Raw genomic sequence first — 25,263 nt, forward strand, 5'->3', positions numbered from 1 at the left:
AAGAAGTTCCTATAAATCCTCATGATTCTGGTAAGTAGCCACTTTCTCCTACTCAGGCTGATCATGTTGGATGTAAGTCTGTTTCCACTTTCCCAGAGCAGTGGTTGGCTTTATTATCTTCATGTTTTCTGAGTCCTGGTAAGCCAGGCCAACACGCAGTTTGCCACTTTCTTCAGTGGCTTCTGCTGCATGGAGATCATGACCTTTGCCCCGCTGACTTCTTGTAGCTGAAAAGGCTGGGTTTTTGGTTTTTGCTAGTGTCTTTCAAGATCACTTTTTATTTCTCAGCTTCTGTTGGCTAGATGCTTTAAAAACATTAACAGGAAACAGCAACATCCTGCAACCCGTTTTAAATCTGTTATTTTTATAGATTGCAGTCCAGTGCAGGAAACTGGTTGCTATTTGTGATGTTTCTGCTCCACTTGTCTTTCTGTATAGACATCACAGGAAGATGGAGGACCACACAGCTGTCAGGAGGAGGCTCGAGCCAAGGTGCTCATTGCTCTGAACTTCCCCTTTTACATGGTTTCTGCCTTGGCCAGCCACTTTCCCATAACCTTCTAATCTCCTTCTGATCTCACCATTCTCGCCATCTCTGCAAAGCTCATGGCTGTCTATACTTCACTTTCCTCTGTTGTAATGGTTATGAGGAATCAGACTTGTCAGAGAATTCTGTAGGAGATGAGATGTGTTTGGAAACCCTAGAGGCCATGGCTTGGGAGAAGGATCTAATCAGGTCCTTAACTGTATCATTGACAACAGTAGAAATAACTAGATTTTAGAAAAATAAAATTTTTATTCTCAATTCTTCTTATTTCTTCTTTGATTTTGAAGCAAAATGAAAGGGTAACATGAAAAACAGGCTAGAAACTGGACCTTATTGCTCTATAAGCAATGCAAATCACATCATTTTAATAAACTACTGAAGTCAAAACTGAGTTTTCATATTTTGCATGGAAAGTATCACATTTAAAAAAAATTACTGCAGATAATCTAATTTTCCTTGCCAATACGCTATGTTTTTGATAAAAGGAAGTAGAAAATAGCTATAGTTTGAAACTAATGTATTTTAAAAAGAGGTGAACCTGTATGTTAATTGCTGGATATTTTTTAGGCAAGCACTTTTCTTAGTGGAATTAGCTAAATTATTATCTCAATTTTCCATGTGGTTTAGCCTCTCAACACTGGTAGTAAACTAGTCTGTCAAAAACCTTTCTTTATATTTCTGGATACTTTGATTTTTTGACACCAGACTAGCTTTCTGGAAACATGCCAGTTGGCTACCAGGATCTGTGGCAAATTCTACTGCCAGGCTAGATTGGGGCAGGTGGGCAGAGAGAGGCACTATGTCTCTATCAGAAAGTCACCAAAGAAACCCTGCTTTTGGACAGGTTCAAGCCTCATCTAGATTTTTAGGCCAGTAGAAGATCGTGACCTTCTCTGCCCCTCCATAGCCTACAGCCAGAGTTTTAGAGTGCTAGGTCTTGCAGCTGGGTGGAGATGATGTACAATGAATGCCACCTGGAGGCAGGGACTGTGTATTACAATGGCACTATCCCCAGTGCCTAGTACACTAGTTTGACACAAAATAAGCACTCTGTAAATTTAATCCGAAGGAATGGAAATCTAGTCCTACAATCCATTCAGTTATTAGTAGAGCAACTGAGGCCCAGAGAGGGGCAGTGGCCTGCCTGCCTACAGCTTCATAGAGAATTCTCAGCATGCTTACTTTTTTTTCTTTTTTTTCTTTTTTGAGATAGAGTCTTGCTCTGTCGCCCAGGCTGGAGTGCAGTGGTGCAATCTCGGCTCACTGCAGTTTCCATCTCCTGGGTTCAAGTGATTCTCCTGCCTCAGCCTCCCGAGTAGCTGGGACTACAGGCAGCCACCACCATGCCTGGATAATTTTTATATTTTTAGTAGAGATGGGGTTTCACCATGTTGGCCAAGCTGGTCTCAAACTCCTGGCCTCAGGTGATCCACCCTCCTTGGCCTCCCAAAGTGTTGGGAGTACAGGTGTGAGCCACCATGCCCGGCCCAATGTTGTTTTTATGAAAATAAAATTTCTTTTTTTATATATAGCATATGAGCTCATAACTGGCACTATATAGCACCTGAGCATGTTTTGATTTGATCTTTCTTGTTGAGGGGCCTTGCTACATTATATCCTGGTGTCTAGACTTTGGCTCACGACCTTTGAGATGGAGAGCCAGTGTCTCTGGTACTGTTGGCAATCTCTGGGTCTACACCCAGAGTTCATTCATGTAGATGCAAATACAGAGCGTGTCATAACTTTCAACCTCTCTGTTCCTCGTCACAGCTGTTCAGTCTTGCTTGAAGACAGATTACAGAGGGATAAGGCCAAATCCAGATTCTGTGGTGTGCAAATTTACCCTGGTGTGTTATTGCTGCTGGGGGATCTGAGCTCAGCCAGGAGCAGTGAGAGCCTCCCCTCCCCCGTCATGCTGAGCGCTGGCCTAGGACTGCTGATGCTGGTGGCCATGATTGAATTTCTCATCGGTTTAATTGGAAATGGAATCCTTGTGGTCTGGAGTTTAAGAGAATGGATCAGAAAATTCAGCTGGTCCTCATATAACCTCATTATCCTGGGCCTGGCTGGCTGCCGGTTTCTCCTGCAGTGGCTGATCATTTTGGACTTAAGCTTGTTTCCCCTTTTCCAGAGCAGCCGTTGGCTTCGCTATCTTAATGTCTTCTGGGTCCTGGTAAGCCAGGCCAGCTTGTGGTTTGCCACCTTCCTCAGTGTCTTCTATTGCAAGAAGATCACCACCTTTGATCGCCCTGCCTACTTGTGGCTGAAGCAGAGGGCCTATAACCTGAGTCTGTGGTGCCTTCTGGGCTACTTTATAATCAGTTTGTTACTTACAGTCCAAGTTGGCTTAACGGTCCATCATCCTCCCCAAGGAAACAGCAGCATTCGTTATCCCTTTGAACACTGGCAGTACCTGTATGTATTTCAGCTCAATTCTGGAAGTTATTTGCCTTTAATGGTGTTTCTTGTTTCCTCTGGGATGCTGATTATCTCTTTGTATACACACCACAAGAAGATGAAGGTCCATTTAGCTGGTAGGGGGGATGCCCGGGCCAAGGCTCACATCACTGCCCTGAAGTCCTTGGGCTGCTTCCTCTTACTTCACCTGGTTTATATCGTGGCCAGCCCCTTCTCCATCACCTCCAAGACTTATCCTCCTGATCTCACCAGTGTCTTCATCTGGGAGACACTCATGGCGGCCTATCCTTCTCTTCATTCTCTCATGTTGATCATGGGGATTCCTAGGGTGAAGCAGACTTGTCAGAAGATCCTGTGGAAGACAGTGTGTGCTTGGAGATGCTGGGGCCCATGATCTAGGAAGAAAAGTGTGGTCAGGGCACTCTTGGGACGCTCTTTTGATAGCTGTCTGTAAGGGAGCTGCCTTCCATGTCTTTTAAGATTTTCCTTCTTTTACACCAATTTAATGAATGAGCAACAGAAAATACAGATCAAAACTCAATACTATTTCTCTTTTGGCAATGCAAAGTACATTTTTTTAATGTACCACAGAAATCAAGGGTAGGGCTTCATGTTTGGTAAAAGAGGTATTATATTCTCTCTACGTATAGCAAATAATTCATATATAAATGGTGTTTTTCCTATTATAGAAAACAGAGATTAGGAACAATTCTGTCTACATGTAGCAAATAATTCATATATAAATTTTGTTTTTCCTAGTATAGAAAACAGAGATTAGGAACAATTATAGTGATCATTAATTTTTATGAAATTTCACCTGTACATTAATGTTAGTCATTTTAGATATGCTTTTTAAAAAGTATCAAATAATGTCCCCATTTCTCTGCTGTAATGAGTCTAATTATCTAACTGAAAAACAAAACAAAACATCTTTATATTTCTGGAAGTTTCTTTGAGCCCTAACCTTGGCTTTCAGAATAAAAGTCTGTTGGATGCCATGATCTGTATTAAGCTCCAAGGCCCAGGACCTGGAGTGGGGCAACATGAGGGTGAGGAGCACTTGCTTCTGCTTAAAAAAAAATAGACTGCTTTTGAAGAGGTCATGCTGTCTGCTCTTCAGTCCTTTAGCCATTGTGCCTGTCTACTGTGGCCTCACCACAGCCTACAGTCAGTTCTAGTGTGCCGGGTCTTTGAGGTGGAGTGAGATCATTTAGAATGCCAGATCCATGGCAGCAGGAACCATGTCTGTTTTTATTTTCTCCCATGTCTCTGTGACTAGAACACTGCCTATCGCATAATAAACACTTAATACATATTTTGTAAATGATTGAGTAGCTGCTGTAACTGGTTTTACGATGCCTCCTTTGTATTATCGGTAAAGAAACTGAGGCCCAGAGAGGGGCGGTGGCCTGCCCAGGGTTTCATAGAGAGCCTGTGGCATTGCTGGGACTAGAGCTGTTTCTTGACTCCTGGTCCAGGGCTCTTTCCTTTACAACATACTACTTTCCTAACAAGCTAGCTTTGTCCTTCCCTCCTTGGAACCCCATGCCTCTTTCTATAGACTCTTCTACGCCCCTCTTTCTCTACCTTCTTTCTAGCCTTCTTTGTTTCAGTTCCAGGGGATCTGAAATCCAAAGAACAACACTTGATGTTCTTAAACTTTTTTTTTTCACTTCCTATGATCAAGGAAGTGAAAATCTATTCATTAATATATTCTCTCAAACCTATCTTTTTCTTACCTGAAACTGAGAATCGAGGTACATGCTGGGCACGTGTGGATATCAGTCATCACACAGCGGGAGACTGGTTCCACTGCCACTGTGAACTGTGTGAGGTCAAGTACCATATTTTGTGTCCTGGGAAGGATCATATTCATTCCTTTTAAAAATAAAGGTGCTTCTGCTTGGTTATATTTTTTTTATTAGGATGAATTTTCATTATGCCATTTCTACTTTTTTTACAGATGTCCTTTGTGACCAGTTGTAATAGTGACAATAGTATTTAACATTTGTATTGGGCTTTACATTTTACCAGACAATCTCATGTATAGTCCATTATCTCATTTGATTTTAATAGCAATCCTATGCAGTTAGCAATTTTATCCCCAAATCACAGGTGACACAACTCAGGCTGGAGTGATGATTTGCCCAAGATCATGAACTTGTAAATAATGCAGATGGGGCAGACCCAAATTTTTTGACTCCGAGTCTTGTACTCTTTCCAGTAAATCCTAAGTATCTCATTGTTCATACTTACAAGACTTCAAACTAGGATTAGCCTGTGGAACTTCCCTCAAGTTTATGAGTATTTTTACACACAGGCAATAAGCAACTAATCTTTCAAATTTGGTATTGATGGGATCTAAGATCTAAAATCACAACAGATCAAAGTTTATGATCTGCTTTTCTTAGTGACAAGGTATGGAATCAACCTAAGTGTCCATCAACAAATGAACAGATGAGGAAAATATCGTGTATACATGTATGTGTATCTGTTTCATTTCTACTTTTCTGTACTGTTCAAATAGTTTTTAGCCATGCTCAAATATCACATTTTAACATTTGAACAGATAAAGAAAATGTGGTGTACATATGTATGTGTATATATGTATATACACACACAAAATGGAATATTATTCGGCTTTAAAAAAGAAGGAAATCCTGTCATTTGAAAAAATGTGGATGAACCTGGAAGATCATTATGCTAACTGAAAAAAGCCACATACAGAAAGACAAATACTGTAAGATCTCACAGATGTGTGGAATTTCAAAAAGCCAAACTCACAGAAGCACAGAGTAGGATGGTGGTTGCCAGGGGCTGGGAGCATGGGGGAAATGAGGAGATGTTTATCAAAGGGTACAGTTTCTGTTAGGCAGAATGAATAAGCTCTGAAGATCTAATGTACAGCATAGTGACTATAGTTAATAGAACCATATTATATACTTGAAATTTGCGAGAGAGTAGATGCTAAATGTTTTTGCTAACAACAACAACAAAGATAATTGTGAGGTGGTGGATATGTTAACTTGATTGTGGTAATCACTTCACAGTGTATACATATGTCAAAACACGTTATGTACTATAGATATATACCCTTTTTGTCAATCATTCCTCAATAAAGCAGAAAAAATTATTGCATTTTCCACATCACCTTTTGGGATTTGATTTCCTTCTTTTTCTGTACACAATTTACCTTACGATGGGTATGAGACTGCTTTGTGTTTTAGCAAAGAAAACAAATTTGAAGGCAAATATATACTCTTGAATTGATTCTTATGTAATTGAATCTTTTGTAATTTGCATTCTTAGAGTTGCAGCTGGATCCGTGTGTGTGTGTGTGTGTGTGTGTGTGTGTGTGTAGATATTAATGGCCTTACATTTAATTATGTGATATGCTCTGTGGTGGTGTAGCTGAGAGATGTGAAGTGTTAAAAATGTGATATATGAGCATGGCTAAAAATGATTTGAAAACGATAGAAAGATAGAAAATGAACAGCAACGTTTTTCCCTCCCACCTTCCATTATTAGTCCCACAGACTGGATATAATTGTATCTTATCACTTGTGTTAGTTCTTTTATTGGTTATTTTTTATGACTCTAAGTAGTAAGATTTTGGTTCTCTTACTTGTCTTATCAGCTTTAAATTGTAACCTTTGAGTCTCATTCATCAGGTTTGGGGACTATCTCATTTTACCCCTGATCCATTTTCCTCTCCTAAATTTGATTAGTTTTATTTTGTCGTTCTAACAGTCATTACTTTTACAATTGTAAGTAATATATTTTCTACCCTGCTTTTTTGAACCATGCCTTATGACAGTATCCACAGAGTCCCAACTATGTAGGAGGAAGAAATTAGTGCTTCACCTGTCCTGCACTTCTCCCATATCCCGACTTCTGTCACCTATGGTATCAGTTATGAACAACATAGTCCAACTTCATATGACTTCAGGAAAAAATACACTATTGAAAGGAAATTGGCTAGATTATAGAACCAAGGAGAAGGCTGGAGGATCCACCCCAGAATGGGAACCAAGAGGGGTTAAATAAACAAGAACACAATCAAGTCACACTACAGGGACTGATGCCGGCACCGCGTCTCCCGTTCCGCTGTCAGCATTGTGTCCTTGACACTGCCACGGCTTCTGAGACTGTGTCTCTTTGAGCCATCCTGGGTGGGATTTTTGGCTGGCTGATTCTAGTCACAGGCCTGCCCTAGCTAACAGGCCCTGGGGTGAGGAAAAGCCTGGTTTCCCTTTGGCTTCTGAAATATGCATTGTTAAATTAGGCGACATAAATTATTCCGCCATTGAATTAAGCAGCGGAATGGGTACAGCTCCTGGTGTGGAACTGATGCACTGGAAGGCCAACTCTAGAACTCTCACAGGAGATACGGCGAAGTAATAAAGAGATGGGAAATTTAAAAGCAAAGCAAAATGGCACACAGCAATAAAAGGACCCTCATAGGTATGACTGGAACCCCAGAAGGACATGGAAAAAATGAGCACAAGGAATGAAATATTTGAAGAATTAACGACCAAGAATTGAATTAAGTTAATGATGAAAAAAGACAGACAAAAAGGACTCAAAGGGTGTCAAAGAAGACAGATAAAGTGGGAGGAATTCATCACACTTAAACACATTGTAGAGATTTAAGAATATTGAAGTCAAAAGAAATTTATAAAATTTTGAAAGAACAGATCAAGAATCAGATTGACATTTCTCAGGAGAATACAGAACAAGAGTTTGCATGACATTTTTTTCTAGTAAATATTTTGTTCTTATTTTCAAGTAACACCAAGAAGAGAAGTTTAGAAATATTTTCCTGGCTAGCAACATATTTTATATTAATTACAAATGGAGAGTTAATTCTAAAAATGTCAGTGGAGGCTCAGTGGTTGATTATCATAAGGTTAGTAAGCAAATTCTGAAATATTTGAACAATCAAAGAAAATCCTGAAACTAAAGGATTTGGAGAGATTGTGATGTCAATACTCACAAATGAATTAAAAGAGTCAATGTGGCATAGAATTGGGGATGACTCTGGAGGGAAAAAAGTAGCACAAATAATTGCCAGTGCATTAGAATTTGTGAGAATGCAGTAAACAGGAAAAATTGAGCATTTCAACTGACTACAAAAGAAACAAACAGGGGGCTGGGTGCAGTGGCTCATGCCTGTAATCCCAGCACTTTGGGAGGCTGAGGTGGGCGGACCATAAGGTCAGGAGCTGGAGACCATCCTGGCTAACACGGTGAAACCCCGACTCTACTAAAAATACAAAAAATTAGCTGGGCGTAGTGGCAGGTGTCTGTAGTCCCAGCTACTCGGGAGGCTGAGGCAGGAGAATGGCGTGAACCCAGCAGGTGGAGCTTGCAGTGAGCGGAGATCGCACCACTGCACTCCAGTCTGGGCTACAGAACGAGACACTGTCTCAAAAAAGAAAAAAAAAAAAAAGAAAGAAACCAACAGGATAAACTTTCTCCCAATTAAAGAGAAAGCCTTAGCAATATATGAGCATCTTAAGAAAGAAGCTGAAAACTTTGCTGCAGTGATCTCCTTTAGTGGAAGCTATTGGAGTGGCTTTCAGGACTTCCACATTCTACATACCTGTTGAGTTTTTGGTGAAACTGAGTGAAGATTAAATAGCAGCAAAAACATTCCTCCTGTGTTTTAAAAAGTGTATTGATAGATACAGTTGTACTCTGGTCCAGATTTTTGAATTTTACCTTTTTTAGTTGACAAATAGTAATTGTGTATATTCATGGGGTACCTAGTGATGTTTTGATCCACCTAATGTATTGTGATCACATCAGGGGATCTGAGCACATCTGTCATCTCAAACATTGATCATTTCTTTGTGTTGGGAACATTCAATATCCTCCTAGCTATGTGAAACAATATAATACATTATTGTTAACTATAGTCATCCTACACTGGTTCAGATTTTTAATTGTAATAAAATTAATGTCTAAAAATTAATTCCCTCAAAGATCTATACTTTGAAAGAAACATGAAACCGAGTATAAAGGCTGTGAATGATTGACTGACAGATGTTGAGTGCGAAGACTATAGAGATACATCATTCTAGGATTTTTATCAGCTTTCTTTTTATTTCAGTTAGTGCTCTGGTTACAAAGTTACATCGGTTTTCAATAGTCTTTTCCAACCTTATTCTGTCCTACCCCCAAATAAACTCATATTTTGTGTATGATGTTGAAGAATTTAAAGTTTTACAAGAACATATATATCACTTTATGAAGGAAGGCCTTTATATACCTCACAGGTTGTCATGAAGATTAAATGAATTAATAGATGTAAAGGGCTTACAAGAGTACCTGGTATATAATAATGGATATAATTTTTTATCCTTAATATTATTATTGTACTACTATTTAGGAAAAATTATTTATACTTTTGACAAATTATAATAATGTAAATTACGGGGTACACAGTGATCGTGATGTTGTATGTATACAGTGTGGAATGATTGAATCAAGCTAATTAATATATCTATCACCTTAAATACTTATTTATTCCACTTGCATAACTTAACTGTAACATTCTAGTCTTTGATCAACATCTCTTGATTCCATCCACCCCCCAGCCTCTGATAACTATCATCCCACACTCCGCTTCTATGAGTTTGATTGTTTAGATTCCACATGTAAATGAGATCATGAGGTGTTTGTCTTTCTGTGCCTGGCTTATTTCATTTAGCGTAATGTCCTCAGGTTCATTCATATTGTCAGAAATGACAGGATTTAGAAGAAATAATTTTAAATATTTGCACTTGCAAAGAATAATCAAAAGATAAAGAAAATAGAATTGAAACACTAGATAAATATGTAAATTTAGCAGATGATAAATGTGGTCTTCTTTTCAAAAAGGATTATTCAATAAATGCTGCTGAAACAAGTGGCTAACCATTTAGGATACAGTAAGATTAGATTTTTACTTCACATTGTCTTTACTAAATTTGAGGTAGATTAAAGAATAAAGTGTAAGCAATGAAACCATAAAAAGCTCAAAGAAAATATAGATGAATAAATTATTGGGGAATGAAAGAAATTTCTAATTATGCTATAGAGGACAAAAATCATCCAAAAATTATTAACATATATGATCACATAAAAAGTTAAAACTTCTTTATGTCACAGACAGCACGCATATAAATTTAAATAGCAATGGATAAATGGAGGAAAAAATTGCAACTAAGCATACATAACCAGAAGAAGTTATTATTAATTATTACAAAATTATTAAAAAGAACCATAACATTCCAACACAAAAACGAGAAAGGCTTTGGAAGCAATTAAAAAAATGAATCAATATAAATGGTTTATAAACACATTGTTATTTCTCACTAGTCATAAAAATGTGATTTTTTTGTAATACCATTTGTGTTTATCCAGGTAGCAAAGATTAAAAAATGAAAGATAATAGTTTTATTGAGAATACAGGGAAAGGATATTCTTATACATTGAAGATGGATGCACTAATTGGTATAATATTCTGAGGGACAATTTGGCAGCATTTTTTAACACGTATGTATATATCTTGATATAGCAGTTATACTTTGTAAATATATCTCTATTAAAGATCTATGTAAACTTGCTTTTACAAAGATGTTCATTGCACAGTTATGAAAAATTGGAAGCATTCTAAATGCTAAACTGAATAGGATTGATAAAATAAATTGGGGGTTCAGGGCAGAACATGGGTGATCTGCAAAATTTCAAACTGAAAAGTTAATTTTCAATGTCCTTGGACTAAGGACTAGAGGGAACGAGATAATAAAGATATGGAAGAAATCAATGGAAAATATAAATAAAATTTCAAATGATTTTGATTCCTTTAATCCTTCCCAAGCACTTACAAATTATTTATGAAATTTTCTTCATTTATTTCAAGTGTGTTGTTTTTCTGACTGATATATATGAAAAAACCAAAAGTTTGTTCTTTGAAAAGAGTAATGAAGTAGAAAACTCATTTGGTATAGACTGAATGTTTGTGTCCCCCCAAAATTTGTATATTGAAACCTAATCCTCAATGTGATGGTATTTTGAGGTGGGATTTTGGGGATGCTGTTAGGTCCTGAGGGTAGAGCCTTGATGAATGGGATTAGTGCCTGATATGGTTTGGCTGCGTCCCCACCCAAATCTCATCTTGAATTCCCATGTGTTATGAGTGGGAGGTAATTGAATCATGGGGGCGGGTCTTTCCCATGCTGTTCTCGTGAGAGTGAATAAGTCTCATGAGATCTGATGGTTATAAAAAGGGGGGGGGTGTTCCACTGCACAAGTCCTCCTCTCTTTGCTTGCTGCCATCCAGGTAAGATGTGACTTGCTCCTCCTGCCTTCCACCTTGATTGTGAGGCTGCCCCAGCCACTTGGAACTGTAAGTCAATTAAAGCTCTTTCTTTTGTAAATTGCCCAGTCTCGGGTATGTCTGTATCAGCAGCGTGAAAACAGACTAATACAGTGCCCTTATAAAAGAGGCCCTAGAGAGCTCCTTTGCCCTTAGGAAAAAGATGGCTGTCTATCCACAAGGAAGTGGGCCCTCGCCAGACACTGAATCTGCTGGTGCCTAGATCTTGGACTTTGCAGCTTCTAAAACTGTGAGAAATACATTTATGTTGTTTATAAGCTACCCAGTTTATGGTATTTTGTTATGGCATCCTGAGCAGACTAAGAAACCACTGATAAAATAAGTTTGGAATAAAAGAGAGAAGCTAAATAATATGAATGCAGAATGGTCCTTAGCTACAGATACAGAAAATATTAAAATATTTAAAAAATACTATACATAACTTTGCTTCAGTAAATTTGAAAACTTAGATGAAATTGCAAATTTCTAGAAAAATACAATTTACCAAAACTGATTCAGGAATAAGAATCCGGCTACTTATTTAATTTAATTGATTGAAACAGTAGTAGTTAAAATATTTTCACATAGAAAACAAGCTTAGGCATTTTTGCAGGCAAATTTTACCAAACTGTAACTTAATATTAAACAAACTTCCAGAGAATAGGAAAAAAAAAAAAGGGCGGATACTCTTTAAGCTTTACTCTGAGGTCAGTATAACTTTGCCAAAACCAGACAGAAAAAAACAAAAAATGAAAAGCACAGGCCCGCTTAACATATAAATATAGAAGTAAATGTTTAAAATAAAAATAATTAAATTATTTAAAACCAGAATTCAACAGTTAGTAGAAACAATTAGACATCATGATGTTGTTTATCCCAGGAAAGCAGGGATGGCTTACCATTAAGACTATATAAACACCATTTGCTCCAGGAACATAATAAAGAATAAAAGCCATATGATTCACAGACTACCAAAATTGAATAAAAAAGAAACAGGAGTTCTGAATAGACCTTCAAAAATATACTGGAGTTTTAATTTAAAAGACAAAAACTTCCTGCAAAGAAAAGTCCAGGACCAGATGGCTTCACTGGTCAAGTCTACCAAACATTTACAGGATTAATACTAATTTTTGGCACACTCCTCCAAAAAATAGAATAGGAAGGAAGGCTTCCCAACTCATTCAATGAGGCCAGTTTTACCTTGATAACAAAACTAGAGACATTGTAATACAGACCAATATCTCTTATGAATACAGACGCAAAAATCCTCAGCAGAATACTAGCAAACTGAATCCAGCAACATATACTGCAAACAGGTGGGATTTTCTCAAGTAATGCAAGATTGTTGATTCTTTCTGACCAAATAATCAGAATAAATGTTGATATAAGATAGGGTCACCCCCACCAGCAGGACCAAAAAAGTAGTGTTGAGGCTACAGTCAATTAATAGTATGGTAATGCTGGCGGCTAGGACTGGGAGAGAAAGGAGTAAAAGGATTGCCGTAATGAGGACTGGTCACACGAAAACGGGTGTTTTGATACTGGGATATGGCTGGGGAGGTTTTATATTAATAATTGTGGTAATAAAATTAATGGCCCCTAAAACAGAAAAAACGCCTGCTAGGTGGAGAGACAAAATGGTTAGATGCACAGAGGTTCCTGCGTGTGTTAGGCTTCCTGCTAAGGTGGGGATATACTGTTCAGCCGGTTCCCGCGCCGGCTTCTACTATTGATGATGCAAGTAGGAGTAGGAAAGGGGGAAGAAGGGAGAAGTTAGAAGCTTATATTATTTATTCGGGGGAACGCCATATCGGGTGCACCAATTATCAGAGGGACTAGTCAGTTGCCGAAACCCCCAGTTATGATTGGTATTACCATAAAGATTATGACGAATGCGTGGGCGGTAACAATAACATTGTATATCTGATCATCTCCTAGCAGAGTTCCTGATTGGCCTAATTCTGCTCGAATGAGAAGGCTTAGGGCGGTGCCCACTATCCCCGCTCATGCGCCGAATAGCAGGTAGAGTGTTTGTTGAAAACAACAAACGATTGATGAGCCTAAGTGGGAAAAAGAGTAAGCATTAGACTGTAAATCTAAAGACAGAGGTCAAGGCCTCTTTTTACCAGCCCCGAGGTGGTTTGTCACATTGAATTGCAAATTCAAAGGAGCAGCTTCAGTCCTGCCGGGGCTTCTCCTGCCTTTCTGCCCGCAATGGCAGGAGAAGTAGATTAAAGCCAGTTGATTAGAGTGTTTAGCTGTTAACTAAATTTTCGTGGGTTTGAATTCCACCAATCTAGCAAGAGCTTAGCTTAATCAAAATGGTTGATTTGCATTCAATTGATGCAGAATAGAGTCTTGCAGTCCTTAGGTCTGTTACAGAAGTTAAATACAATTTACTTACTAAGGGCTTTGAAGGTTCTTGGTCTTATGTAACCTAAATTTCTAAGTTATAGTCAGTATCAATGGAGAGATAGGTAAGAGGAGGGTAGAAAAGATAAGTGGGGGGAAGAGAAATGTAGTTTTTGTATTTTCGAATTGTCGTTTTATTTTCATATTATTAGATGTGGGGAGTATTGTTACTGAGATGGAATAAATTAGGCATATGTAAAAGTACAGGTTGAGTAGAGTTATGATAGTTATGATGGCAGGGGTAATAAGACTTGATTTTTGTAAATTCTTGAATGATGGTTCATTTAAGCAGAAATCCTGTTAATGGGGGTAAACCTCCTAGGGATAGTAAAATTAGTGGAATTATAGGTGTTAACCATGTTAATTTGTTTCAGGTGCAAGATGGTGACAGGGTTGTGCTTATACTCAGGTTGAGTGCTAGAAATGTAGTAGTTAAATAATCAGGTTTAGAATGATAACGTTTGGGTTACAAATTATTACTTATGTTATTCAACTTAGGTAAGTAATTGAGGAGTAGGCTATGATTTTACGCAGTTGTGCTTGATTAAGTCCGCCTCAGCCACCTACTATAATGGATCGGATTGTGATAGATAGGAGGATGTTCATGTTTATAATTGGGAAAATTTGAAACATGATCGAGATAGGGGCTAGTTTTTGTCATGTGAGGAGAAGTATGCCAGACATTAGAGAGGTTCCTTGAGTTACTTCTGGGACTCAGAAGTGAAAGGGGCTATTGTTAGTTTTATTACTAGGGCCATTATTATTAAGGATGAAAATTGATGAATAGTGTTTATTGTTGTTCACTGTCCAGAGGCCAGGTTATTGGAAAGGATACCTATTATGAGAATTATAGATGTGGTTACTTGTGTAAGGAAGTATTTGGTGGCTGCTTCTGTAGAGCAGGGATTTATTTTTTAAATTAAGATTGGGGTAGGAGCTAGTATGAATTTGAATTAGATGCTCATCCTGATCATAGAATAGAACAGACGGCTAGGCTTGATGTGGCTAGCATAAATAGGAGGCCTATATTACAATTAATTAGGGGATTTGTTATAGAGAGGGGACTTCACAGAGGAGAGCAATAGAAAGGGCCAGGGTTGGAGCAATAATATAAAGGGTAAAGGGTGATAGTAGATGTAGATGTTGAGGTCTGTAAAGGTTCTTGTATGGAAAGTTTTATTGCGTCAGTGAATGGTTGAAGCAGTCTGCAGGCACCTACAATGTTAGGTCCTTTGTGTAGGTGTATATAGCCTAAGATTTTTTGTTCAATGAGTGTAAGGAATGCTGTAGTGATTAGAGTGGAAATGATAGGTAGGAGAAGGTTAATTATAGGCTTATTGTTAAGAAGAGGAGGCTGGGCACGGGGGCTCATGCCTGTAATCCCAGCACTTTGGGAGGCCGAGGTGGGTGGATCACAAGGTCAGGAGACCGAGACCATCCTGGCTAACACGGTGAAACCCCGTCTCTACTAAAAATACAAAAAATTAGCTAGACATGGTGGCGGGCGCCTGTAGCCCCAGCTACCTGCGAGGCTGAGGCAGGAGAATGGCGTGAACCCAGGAGGCGGAGCTTGCAGTGAGCAGAGATCAGGTCACTGAACTCCAGCCTGGGTGACAAAGTGAGACTCTCTCAAAAAAAAAAAAAAAAAAAAAAAAAGAAGAGGAGTTGAGCCTCTGGTTATAAAGTTTTAAGTTCTATGCAATTGCCGGGCTCTGCCATCTTAACAAACCCTGTTCTTGGGTAGGGTGTATGGTGATTTGTTAGATTGAGATAGCGTTATCTACAGGGTGAGGGCGCTTTATGAAGTGGGCCCTGTCTCTCTTGTCCTTTCGTACTAGGAGAAGTGTTAAATAGATAGAAACCAATCTGCATTACTCTGGTCTGAACTCAGATCATGTAAGACTTTAGTCATTAAACAAACGAACCCTTAATAGTGGCTACACCATTAGGATGTCCTGACCCAACATCGAGGTCGTAAACCCTATTGTCAATATGGACTCTAGAATAGGATTGTGCTGTTATCCCTAGGGTAACTTACTCCGTTGATCAAATTATTGGGTCAATGTATGTTAACCCACTTATACTAGTGAGGTCTCAGTTTAGGTTGTTCAGGGGTTGAGTTATGCTCCGAGGTCACCCCAACTAAAATTTTTAATGCAGGTATAGTAGGCTAAGGCCTCTAGGCTTTTTTGAGTTTTTATTTGCATTAATGAATTTGGTCAAGGTTGTTTCAACATCTGAAACTTAATATAATATACTATATTAATAAAATAAAGGGCACGCTTCATATGATCATCTCAATAGATGTAGAAAAAACATATGAAAAGGTACATCCTTTTATGATAAAACCACTCAACAAACTAGGTATAAAAGGTGATATGGTTCGGCTGTGTCCCAACCCAAATCTCATCTTAACTGTAGTTCCCATAATCCCCAGAAGTGGTGGGAGGGACCAGGTGGGAGGTAATTGAATCATGGGGGCAGTTCCCCCATGCCCCCATGCTATTTGATTTGGTTTGGCTGTATCCCCACCCAAATCTCATATTGAATTGTAGCTCCCATAATCCCCACGTGTCATGGGAGGGACCTGGAGGGAGGTAATTGAATCATGGAGGGTGGGTTTTCACATGCTATTCTTGTGATAGTGAATGGTTTTATAAAGGGCAGTTCCCCTGCACATGACTCTTGCCTACCATCATGTAAGATGTGCCTTTGTTCCTCCTTCACCTTCTGCCATGATTTTGAGGCCCCCCTCAGCCATGTGGAACTGTAAGTCCATTAAACCTATTTTTCTTTGTAAATTACCCAGTCTTGGGTATTTCTTCATAGCAGTATGAAAATAGACTAATACACTCTTTTTGTGATATTAAGGAAGTTCTCATGAGATCTGATGGTTTTATAAGGGGCTTCCCCCTTTACTCAGCTCTCATTCTTCTCCTTCCTGCTACCATGTGAAGAAGGACATGTTTGCTTCCCCTTCTGCCATGATTGTAGGTTTCCTGAGGCCTCCCATCCCAGACTTGTGGAATCATGAGTTAATTAAACCTCTTTTCTTTATAAATTACCCAGTCTCAGGCAGTTCTTTATAGCAGCATGAGAATGGACTAATACAGAAGGGAAATTTTGTAAACTGAAGGGAGGGATCTACAAAATACATATACTCAATGGTGAAAGACTAGTGCTTTTCCCCTAAGATCAGGAACAAGGCAAGGATATCTGCTCTTGCCACTTCTATTCAAGATCGTACTGGAAATTCTAGCCAGGATGATTAGGCAAGAAAAAGAAATAAAAGTCATGCAGATTAGGAAGGAAGAAATAAAACTCTCTTAATTTGCAGATTATGTGATCTTGTTTATAGAAAATCCTAAAGAATCTACACTAAAAAGCCATTAAAAGTAATAAATGGCTTCAGTAAGTAATAAAGGACTCACACATTTCCTTTGGCGTTTGCCAAGTTTTAGAAAAACAATGACTTGCAGAATACAATATCAATATACAAAAATCAATTGTATGCATGTACACTAGCAATGAACAATTCAAAAATAAAATTAAGAAAACACTTCCCTTTACAGTAGCATTAAGAAGAATAAAATATTTATAAATAAATATAACAAAAGTACAAGACTTAACACTAAAAAACCATATAGCATTGCTGAAAGAAATCAGAAAAGACAATAATAAATGGAACTATTACTGATGTTCATGAATTGGAATAATTAATATTGTTTAGATATCAATACTCTCCAAATTGATCAGTGCAATCCCTATGTAAATCCCAGCTGGCTTTTTTGTTGTTGCAAAAATTGGCAAGCTGGCTCTAAAATGTATATAGTATTGTAAGAGAGCTATAGTAACCAAAACAATTTCGAATAAGAATAAAAAATTTTTGAGAACTCACTTCTCAGTTTCAAAAACTTACTACAAAACTGCAATAATCAAGACACTGTGGTCCTGGCATAAAGATAACATGAATCACTGAAACAGAATTGCAAGTCCAGAATTAAACCTTCACATTTATGGTCAAATAATTTTAGTCAAGGGTGCCAAGACAATTCGATGGTAAAATAAGTTTTTCAACAAATGGTGCTGGATCAACTGGATATTTACATGCAAAAGAATGAAATTGGATTATTATTATTATTATTTTGTGAGTCAGGGTCTTGCTTTGTTGCCCAGGCTGGAGCCTGGTGGCACAGTCATGGCTCACTGCAGCCTTGACCTCCTAGGCTGAAGCAATCCTCCCACCTCAGCCTCCCTGCAAAGTAGCTGGGACCACAGGTTCATGTCACCATGCCCGACTAATTGTTTACTTTTTTTTTTTTTTTTTGTAGAGATGGGGTCTCACTGTGTTACTCAGGTTGGTTTTGAACTCCTGGGCTCAAATGATTGTCCCATGATATCCTCTCAAAGTGCTGAGATTATAGGTGTGAGCCACTGTACCTAGCTTGATGTTGGAGTCTTAATTCATACCATATATAAAAATTGACTAAACATGGATAATAGACCGAAGTGTAATACCTAAACCTATGCAACTCTTAACAAGAAAACTTACAGGAGTAAATCTTTGTTACCATCGGTAATGTTTTCTTAGATATGACACCAAACGCACAAGCAAAAACAACCAAATAGATAAATTGGACTTAATTAATTTTAAAAACTTGGACTTAATTTTTAAAACTTTTGTGCCTCAAAGGATGCCATCAAGAAAGTGAAGAATGAATTACAGAATGGTAGAAAACACTTGTAAATAATATATCTGATAAGGGCCTGGAATCCAAGATACATAAAGACTTCTTACAACTCTCTAGTAAAGAGACAAATAATACAAGTAAGAAAGGGTGAGAGGGTTTGAACAGGTGTTTTTCCAAAGAAGATATACAGATGGCCAATTATCACATGAAAAGATGATCAGCATCCTTAATCATCAGGGAAATGCAAATCAAAACCACAATGAGGTACAACTTCACACCTACCAGGATGGCCAAAAGGAAAAAGACAATAATGCATACTGATGAAGATTTGGAGAGACTGGAATTCTCAATCATTACTGGTGGGAATATAACCTAGTGTAGCCACTTTGGAAAACAGTTTGGCAGTGCCTCAAAATGTTAAATAATGTTAAATAATGTTAAATGTTACCATATGACCCACAAATTCCATCTATAGGTATATAGCCAAGAGAAATGAAAATATATAGCCACACAAAAATTTGTGCACAAATATTCATGGCAACATTATTCATAGCAACCAAGAAGTGGAAACAAGCTGTTCATAATCTGATGAATGGACTTAAAAAAAGGTGGTACATCCGTACAATGGAATATTATCCAGTCATAAAAAGGGATGAAGTATGCAGATGAACCTTGAAAACATTACGCTAAGTGAAAGACGCTGTTACAAAAGACTATGTATTGTATCATTCCACTTATATAAAAGGTCCAGAACAGGTAAATCCATAGAGATAGAAAGTAGATTAGTGGTTGCTAGGGGCTGGTGGATAAGAGGAATGGATAATTAACACTTATGGGTACAGTATTTCTTTTTGGGTCATGAAAATTTTCTAAAATTAAATAGCGGTGATCATTGCATAGCTCTGTTAATATATAAAAACCCACTGAACTGTATATTTTAAAAGGGTGGGTTTTATGGTATCTGAGTTTTATCCAAATAAAGCTGTTATTAAAAACCATGTAGTCATCTGAAAAATACAAAACAAACATTTGATGAAATTCACTACTCATTTGTGATAACTTTTTTTAAAGTAAACCAAGAATGGAAAGGAGCTTTCTTAAGTTGATAAGGATAACAAAAAAATCACAAACATTATTCTAAGTGAGGAAATAGTAGAAGCTGTTCCTTTACACTCAGGAACAAGACAGAAATGCCAACTATCACCTTTGCTCTTCAGCATTATACTGGTAGTGATAGACAGAAGTAACATTAGAAAAATAAATTAAAGGAAAAGAAGAAATAAAACTGTATTAGGGTTCTCCAGAGGGACAGAACTAATAGGATATATGTATATATGAAAGGGAGTTTATTAAGGAGAATTGACTCAAAGGATCACAAGGTGAAGCCCGATGACAGGCCATCTGCAAGCTGAGGAGCAAGGAGCAGTAGTGGCTCAGTCCCAGTCCCAAAGCCTCAAAAGTAGGGAAGCTGACAGTGCAGCCTTCAGTCTGTGGCTGAAGGCCAGAGAGCCCCTGACAAACCACTGGTGTAAATCCAAGAGTCCAAAGGCCAGAGAACCTGGAGTCTGATGTTCAAGGGCAGGAAGCGTCCAGCACGGGAGAAAGATGAAAGCCAGAAGACTCAGCAAACCAGCTTATTCCACCTTCTTCTGCCTGCTTTTTCTACCGACACTGGCAGGCGATTGGATACCGCCCACCCACACTGAGGGTGGGTCTTCTTATCCCAGTCCACTGACTCAAATGTTAATCTCCTGTGGCAAGACCCTCACAGACACACCCAGAAACAATCCTTTGCATCCTTTAATCTGGTCAAGTTGACACTAATATTAACCATCACAAAAACTGTCATTATTTTAAGAGAATATGATTGTTTACGATAGAAAATCCCAGCAACCTAAAAATTATTGGAAAATAAGCTAATTTAGAAAGGTAGCTAGATGTAAGGTTAAGACACAAAAGTTAATGTATTTTTATATACCAGTATAAAAACCAGTAAGGATGAGTTTTTAAAGGGTCATTTTTTTTTTCACAGCCTCTTATTAGTATTCTGTAAAATTCTGGGAAAAAGTTAGATATTACAAACCTTGTAGTGAAAATTACTTTCAGATTCTCAATTTTGACTGTACATGAGGATCACCTTGACAGATTAAAATATATCCCAATGTCCAGGTCTTGCCCAAGCAATTAAATCAAAATTTCTTATATGAGACTCAAGAATTATGCCTTGTAGAGCTCCCCAGATAATTCCAGGGTGCAGCAAAGGTTAAGAAGAGTAGAGGATTAATCTCATTTACGTTTTTCTGAGATGAAGTAAATGTTATTAGCATAGTATCATGTTCAGATGAACTTGTATTGAATGCAGCATAAAGGATTACTTTTATACAAATAAGTATCAACAGTTTGATTTCCTTTTAATAAGTCCTCGTAATTCAGTATTTTCTGGATATTTCTAAGGAACTAGAAAAAGGGATGGGAGAACATCTCATGACAGCAGCATTCACTCCAAGGTCCCTAGCTGTGTGTGTCAACAGGCTTTGGGTCTACTTGGTATCCTCAACAAGAACATTTGCCAATCCAAATCATTTTCTTCCGAGATTCATGTCCTGGGTGTCTCTGGAGATCCATTGCCTTCCCTTTTCTTTTGCCCTTTTGTCCCCCAACATCACCTTCTCAGACTCAGGAGCCACATTTTTGTCACACATTATTATACCTTTTCATAAACACATTCCCTATCCTCACTTTCTTACCCTTGATTATGGTATTCTCTCTATTCCATATCATATTTCTAGGAGAGACATACTACCTCCCAGCCACCTCCCCACTCTATTTTCAGCATTCCTGAGATTCCTCAGGAGAATTCTTGCAGCCTGCTCAAGTTTTGGGGATCCACGTTTAATGAATTTCACCGAGTACCCTATTTAACAATGTTACTCCAGCATTCACAATTTTACTTTATTTTTTTCTCATAGCACTTATCTGATATCATTCATGCATACTTTATTTATTTGTTAGCTACCTGTGTTCTAAACTAGAATGTGTGCTCCATAAGGACAAGGACTTTTTTTTTTTTTCCCCCACAAACAAAAAAGTGCCGGGTCACAGCTTGTCACCAGGATATTTGGGAGAGACTGTGGGTGAAGCAGGTTGATCTGGGGGTAATATTTGGAGTTCATTTTTGAACATGTTAAGTTTGAGTGTATATATATATACATATACACACACATATAATCTATTAGATTTAACTAATTTTAAAATAGTTAAAATATTTTTATTAATATATTTTATATTTTATTAATTTTTAATATATTAAATTTAACTAATATTTAACCATGTATAGATTAGATTAGATTAGATAAATATGTGAGACTGGAAGGGAAGGGAAAAATCTAAACTGGAGGTAAATATTTGGGAGTATTTAGACTAAATATGATGTTTAAAACTGTAAGACTGGGCCATTACTCTAGGAAAAGGTGCCACAGAGCTAAGCAGTCAAGGTGTGTGACTTCACTGAGGACCAGACCACAGAATTCAAGGAGGTCTTCTAGCTGTTTGACTGAACAGGTGATGGTAAGATCCTGTACAGTCAGTGTGGGGATGTGATGAGGGTCCTGGGTCAGAACCCCACCGATGCTGAGGTGATTCAAGTCCTGGGGATCCCCAAGAGTCATGAGATGAATGTGAAGGTGCTGGACTTTGGGCACTTCCTGCCCATGCTGCAGGCTGTGGCCAAGGACAGGGACCAGGGCCTATGAGGATTATGTTGAAGGACTTTGTGTATTTGACAAGAAAGGGAAAGGCACCATGATGGGCACTGAAATCTGGCAAGTCCTTGTCACACTGGGTGAGAAGATGATAGAAGTAGAGATGCTAGTGCAGGGCATGAGGACAGCCATGGTTGCATCAACTGTGAAGAGCTTGTTCGTGGGGTGCCACATGGCTAAGGACCTTCTCAGTCTCCCCAGAGCCCGTGCCTTTCCCTGTGGGAGACTTTGTGTCTAGCCTGAAGGCTTTCTAGGCTCTCTTGTCACAGCACCTTTCCTATCTTGTCTCTTTTGGATAATGTTTGGTCCGCTTTTACCAAATAAACTTGCTCTCTCTGTGCCCCCCGACAAATAAATGAAACTATAAGACTGGTAAAGATTACTAAGGAAGTGGGTATAGATAGCAAAGAGATGTCTATGACTAAAACTTGGGGACTACTGATGTTAACAGGTTGGAGCGCCAGTGAGGTATATGGAAATAAAAAGATCATGATATCCTGGAGGCCATGTAAAGAAACTGTTTCCAGGAAAAGGATCGACCAACTTTGTCAAATGATGCTGATCGCTCAAGCAAAATGTGACCTAAGAATTGACCTTTGAATTCTGAAATATACAAGTCATGGGCGACTTTGGAAAGAGCAGTTTTAGAGAGAATGCTCTGGAAAAGCTAGGTTGGAGTTGGAGCAATAGATTTGGGAGGAGAGGAATTGGAGAAAAATTGGGGAGGAATACTGGAGTGGTTTTCTCGAATAGAAGAGAGGGGATGCGATCTCTTGAGGCTTAGCCTTAAACAGGAACTGTTAAAATCCTCAAGAAGATAATCAGGAAAGCTTATATAAAAACAAAGTCATTTATTATTAATCTCCCCAGCGAGGGAAAACCTCATTAAGAACAGAGCATCAACAATGTACACAAAAGGAAAGTTACACAGGGTGTGTTTTTTGTTTTTTTTTTGTTTTTTTCTTTTTTTTACAGGACTAGATCTGGTGTTAGGATTATAAATTGGGTGATTTCTCTGGGATGTCTTTTGGAAATGGGGAATGAATTGGGCTAAATGGGTAGGGGGCAGTCATTTTTAATTGGCTTGGGAGAACAGAGCAGGGCATGCAGTGTTTCTTCGTTCTCTTTTCATCTGAATTCCGAAACTTGTAGTCTTCTGTTTCCAGACCATGTTGTGGTGTGTTCTTGCTTGTTCTGCAGGATTGGTAATTTTCTGATAGATAGGATTGTTAGTTTGACTTCCATTTCTCAGACTGTTTTTTGATCATTCTCTGGTGGAGGCTCTGTGATTGATAATTTTGGTGATCTATCCAGATCTACATTTTTGTTTGTATGTCTTTTGTCATATTGATAGTCATTTCAGTTTCAACAAATGCTATTCTTTCTTGTTGCTTCTGCTACATAATTGCTTGTTGAATCATTTGATGAGACAGTGAATGCATGGCAGCCTTTAAGGTAGAGATCACATATTTGAATACAGCACAGTTTGTAATTCACTTTTAAGCCTGGAACAAAACAAGTCCAATTAAAACAAGAGAACAGATCCCATTCCCAATCTAGAAAGCTCACAGGATGAGATATGACTATGTTAGCCAAATCACCTAAACTTTTGATTTGTTTACTATTCCTTAGAGTAATATTAAAGATTCCAAAATGGTCTGTAGAGATGTAAATTCAAAGTCTTTCCTTAAAATGGCACATGTCTGCTTTGAGAGGCTAATAATATATTCAAGGCTATCTTGTTTTGAACCATAACCTGTCCAGTCTCAAAACGTCTCAGATGAGGAGCTCTATGGTCTCAGAGACATTGTCTAGCTCTTCCATCAATGTTTGAACCATTGTGTTGTAGTATTTACCATATTTTTTAGGCCTATAAAACAACTAAGATGCTCGAGGACAGAAGAAAGCAGCACAGAATCTCCCTAGTTGTTAAAGTTTTGAGTCTCCAACTGAGGCTCAGTCTTTATCCTTCTTGAGTTCAGTCATATTTAAACATCTCATCTCTCTCTCTCTTTTTTTTTTGAGAAGGAGTCTCACTCTGTAGCCCAGGCTGGAGTGCAGTGGCATGATCTTGGCTTACTGCAACCTTTGCCTCCCGGGTTCAAGCAATTCTCCTGCCTCAGCCTCCCAAGTAGCTGGGATTACAGGCATCCGCCACCATGACCAGCTAATTTTTCTTTTTTTATTTTTAGTAGAGATGGGGTTTCACCAAGTTGGCCAGGCTGGTCTCGAACTCTTGACCTCAAGCGATCCACCCACCTCAGCCTCCCAAAGTGCTTGGATTATAGGCGGGAGCCACTGTGCCTGGCCTATTTTTTTAATGAGGGAAAATTCATGTGCCAAATAGAACCAGGTTGATGTCAGAAGCTGTCTGGAAGGCAGGCATGAGTTTGGACATGCCTGTCCAACTTGCAGCTAGTACTCAATGGGCTTTTGTACTGCAATTCTAATGCGTGTCATTGGGGGCAGTTTAATGATCTGTTTTCAGACAAAATATCCCTATGGGATGGTATAATTGTGCCACAGGGGTGTGGTGCCACTCAGAAAAATTGGTTTGGTATCAGAAAGTGAAATCAACAGTAGATCAAAAGTAGATAAACAGGTAGATCTTTAGTACAAGTATTAAGTTGAACTTAGTAGTTAGCCTTTATTGTGGGATCTGTAAAAATGAGTCAGCTTCTACTCGTGCACTATTTATTTCTTTGTCTTTTTCTAAACTCTAATACTGGAAAAATTTGTGAAGGCTACCTCCTATGCAAGGTGTTCTGGTTTTCATAACAAGTGTGATCTGATGATGAGTTTTTGAGTTTTGGTTGTCTGACCTGTTATGGTGTTTGCCATCTAAAAATCTGGGTAGTAGTTGATTTATATTTTCAGGAAACCAACTGGTTTATTAGCAGAGACTGATAGTAATAGTCACTAAGTGTTACCCAAAGGAAAGTGTTTATAAACACAATTAGTTTGATTGTGTGATTTAGCCATATCACGAGTGAATTGCAGCTAGATACTGATTCATTCCAAGGAGTGATTAGGGATGCACAGAGTAGTATTAAGGAACGTTATCAATTA

The 25,263-nt window shown here is 38.3% G+C and overlaps 1 protein-coding gene and 1 pseudogene across 1 annotated transcript; both read left to right on the plus strand.

Moving 5' to 3' along the window:
• Positions 1-2,085: 2,085 nt before the first annotated feature.
• Positions 2,086-3,484, plus strand: TAS2R5 (taste 2 receptor member 5). Its single transcript, XM_074036165.1, has one exon. The coding sequence runs from the start codon at positions 2,199-2,201 to the stop codon at positions 3,357-3,359; it is 1,161 nt and encodes a 386-aa protein (XP_073892266.1). The 5' UTR covers positions 2,086-2,198; the 3' UTR covers positions 3,360-3,484.
• Positions 3,485-13,336: 9,852 nt separating this feature from the next.
• Positions 13,337-22,395, plus strand: LOC135969971 (myosin light polypeptide 6-like; annotated as a pseudogene).
• The last annotated feature ends 2,868 nt before the right edge of the window (positions 22,396-25,263 follow it).

Source organism: Macaca fascicularis, chromosome 3 (genome assembly GCF_037993035.2).
Source record: "Macaca fascicularis isolate 582-1 chromosome 3, T2T-MFA8v1.1".
Classification (NCBI taxonomy): Eukaryota; Metazoa; Chordata; class Mammalia; order Primates; family Cercopithecidae; genus Macaca; species Macaca fascicularis.

Excerpts from the sequence above, each read along its gene's own strand:
- TAS2R5 (XM_074036165.1), top strand. The coding sequence starts at position 2,199 with ATGGAGAGCCAGTGTCTCTGGTACTGTTGGCAATCTCTGGGTCTACAC.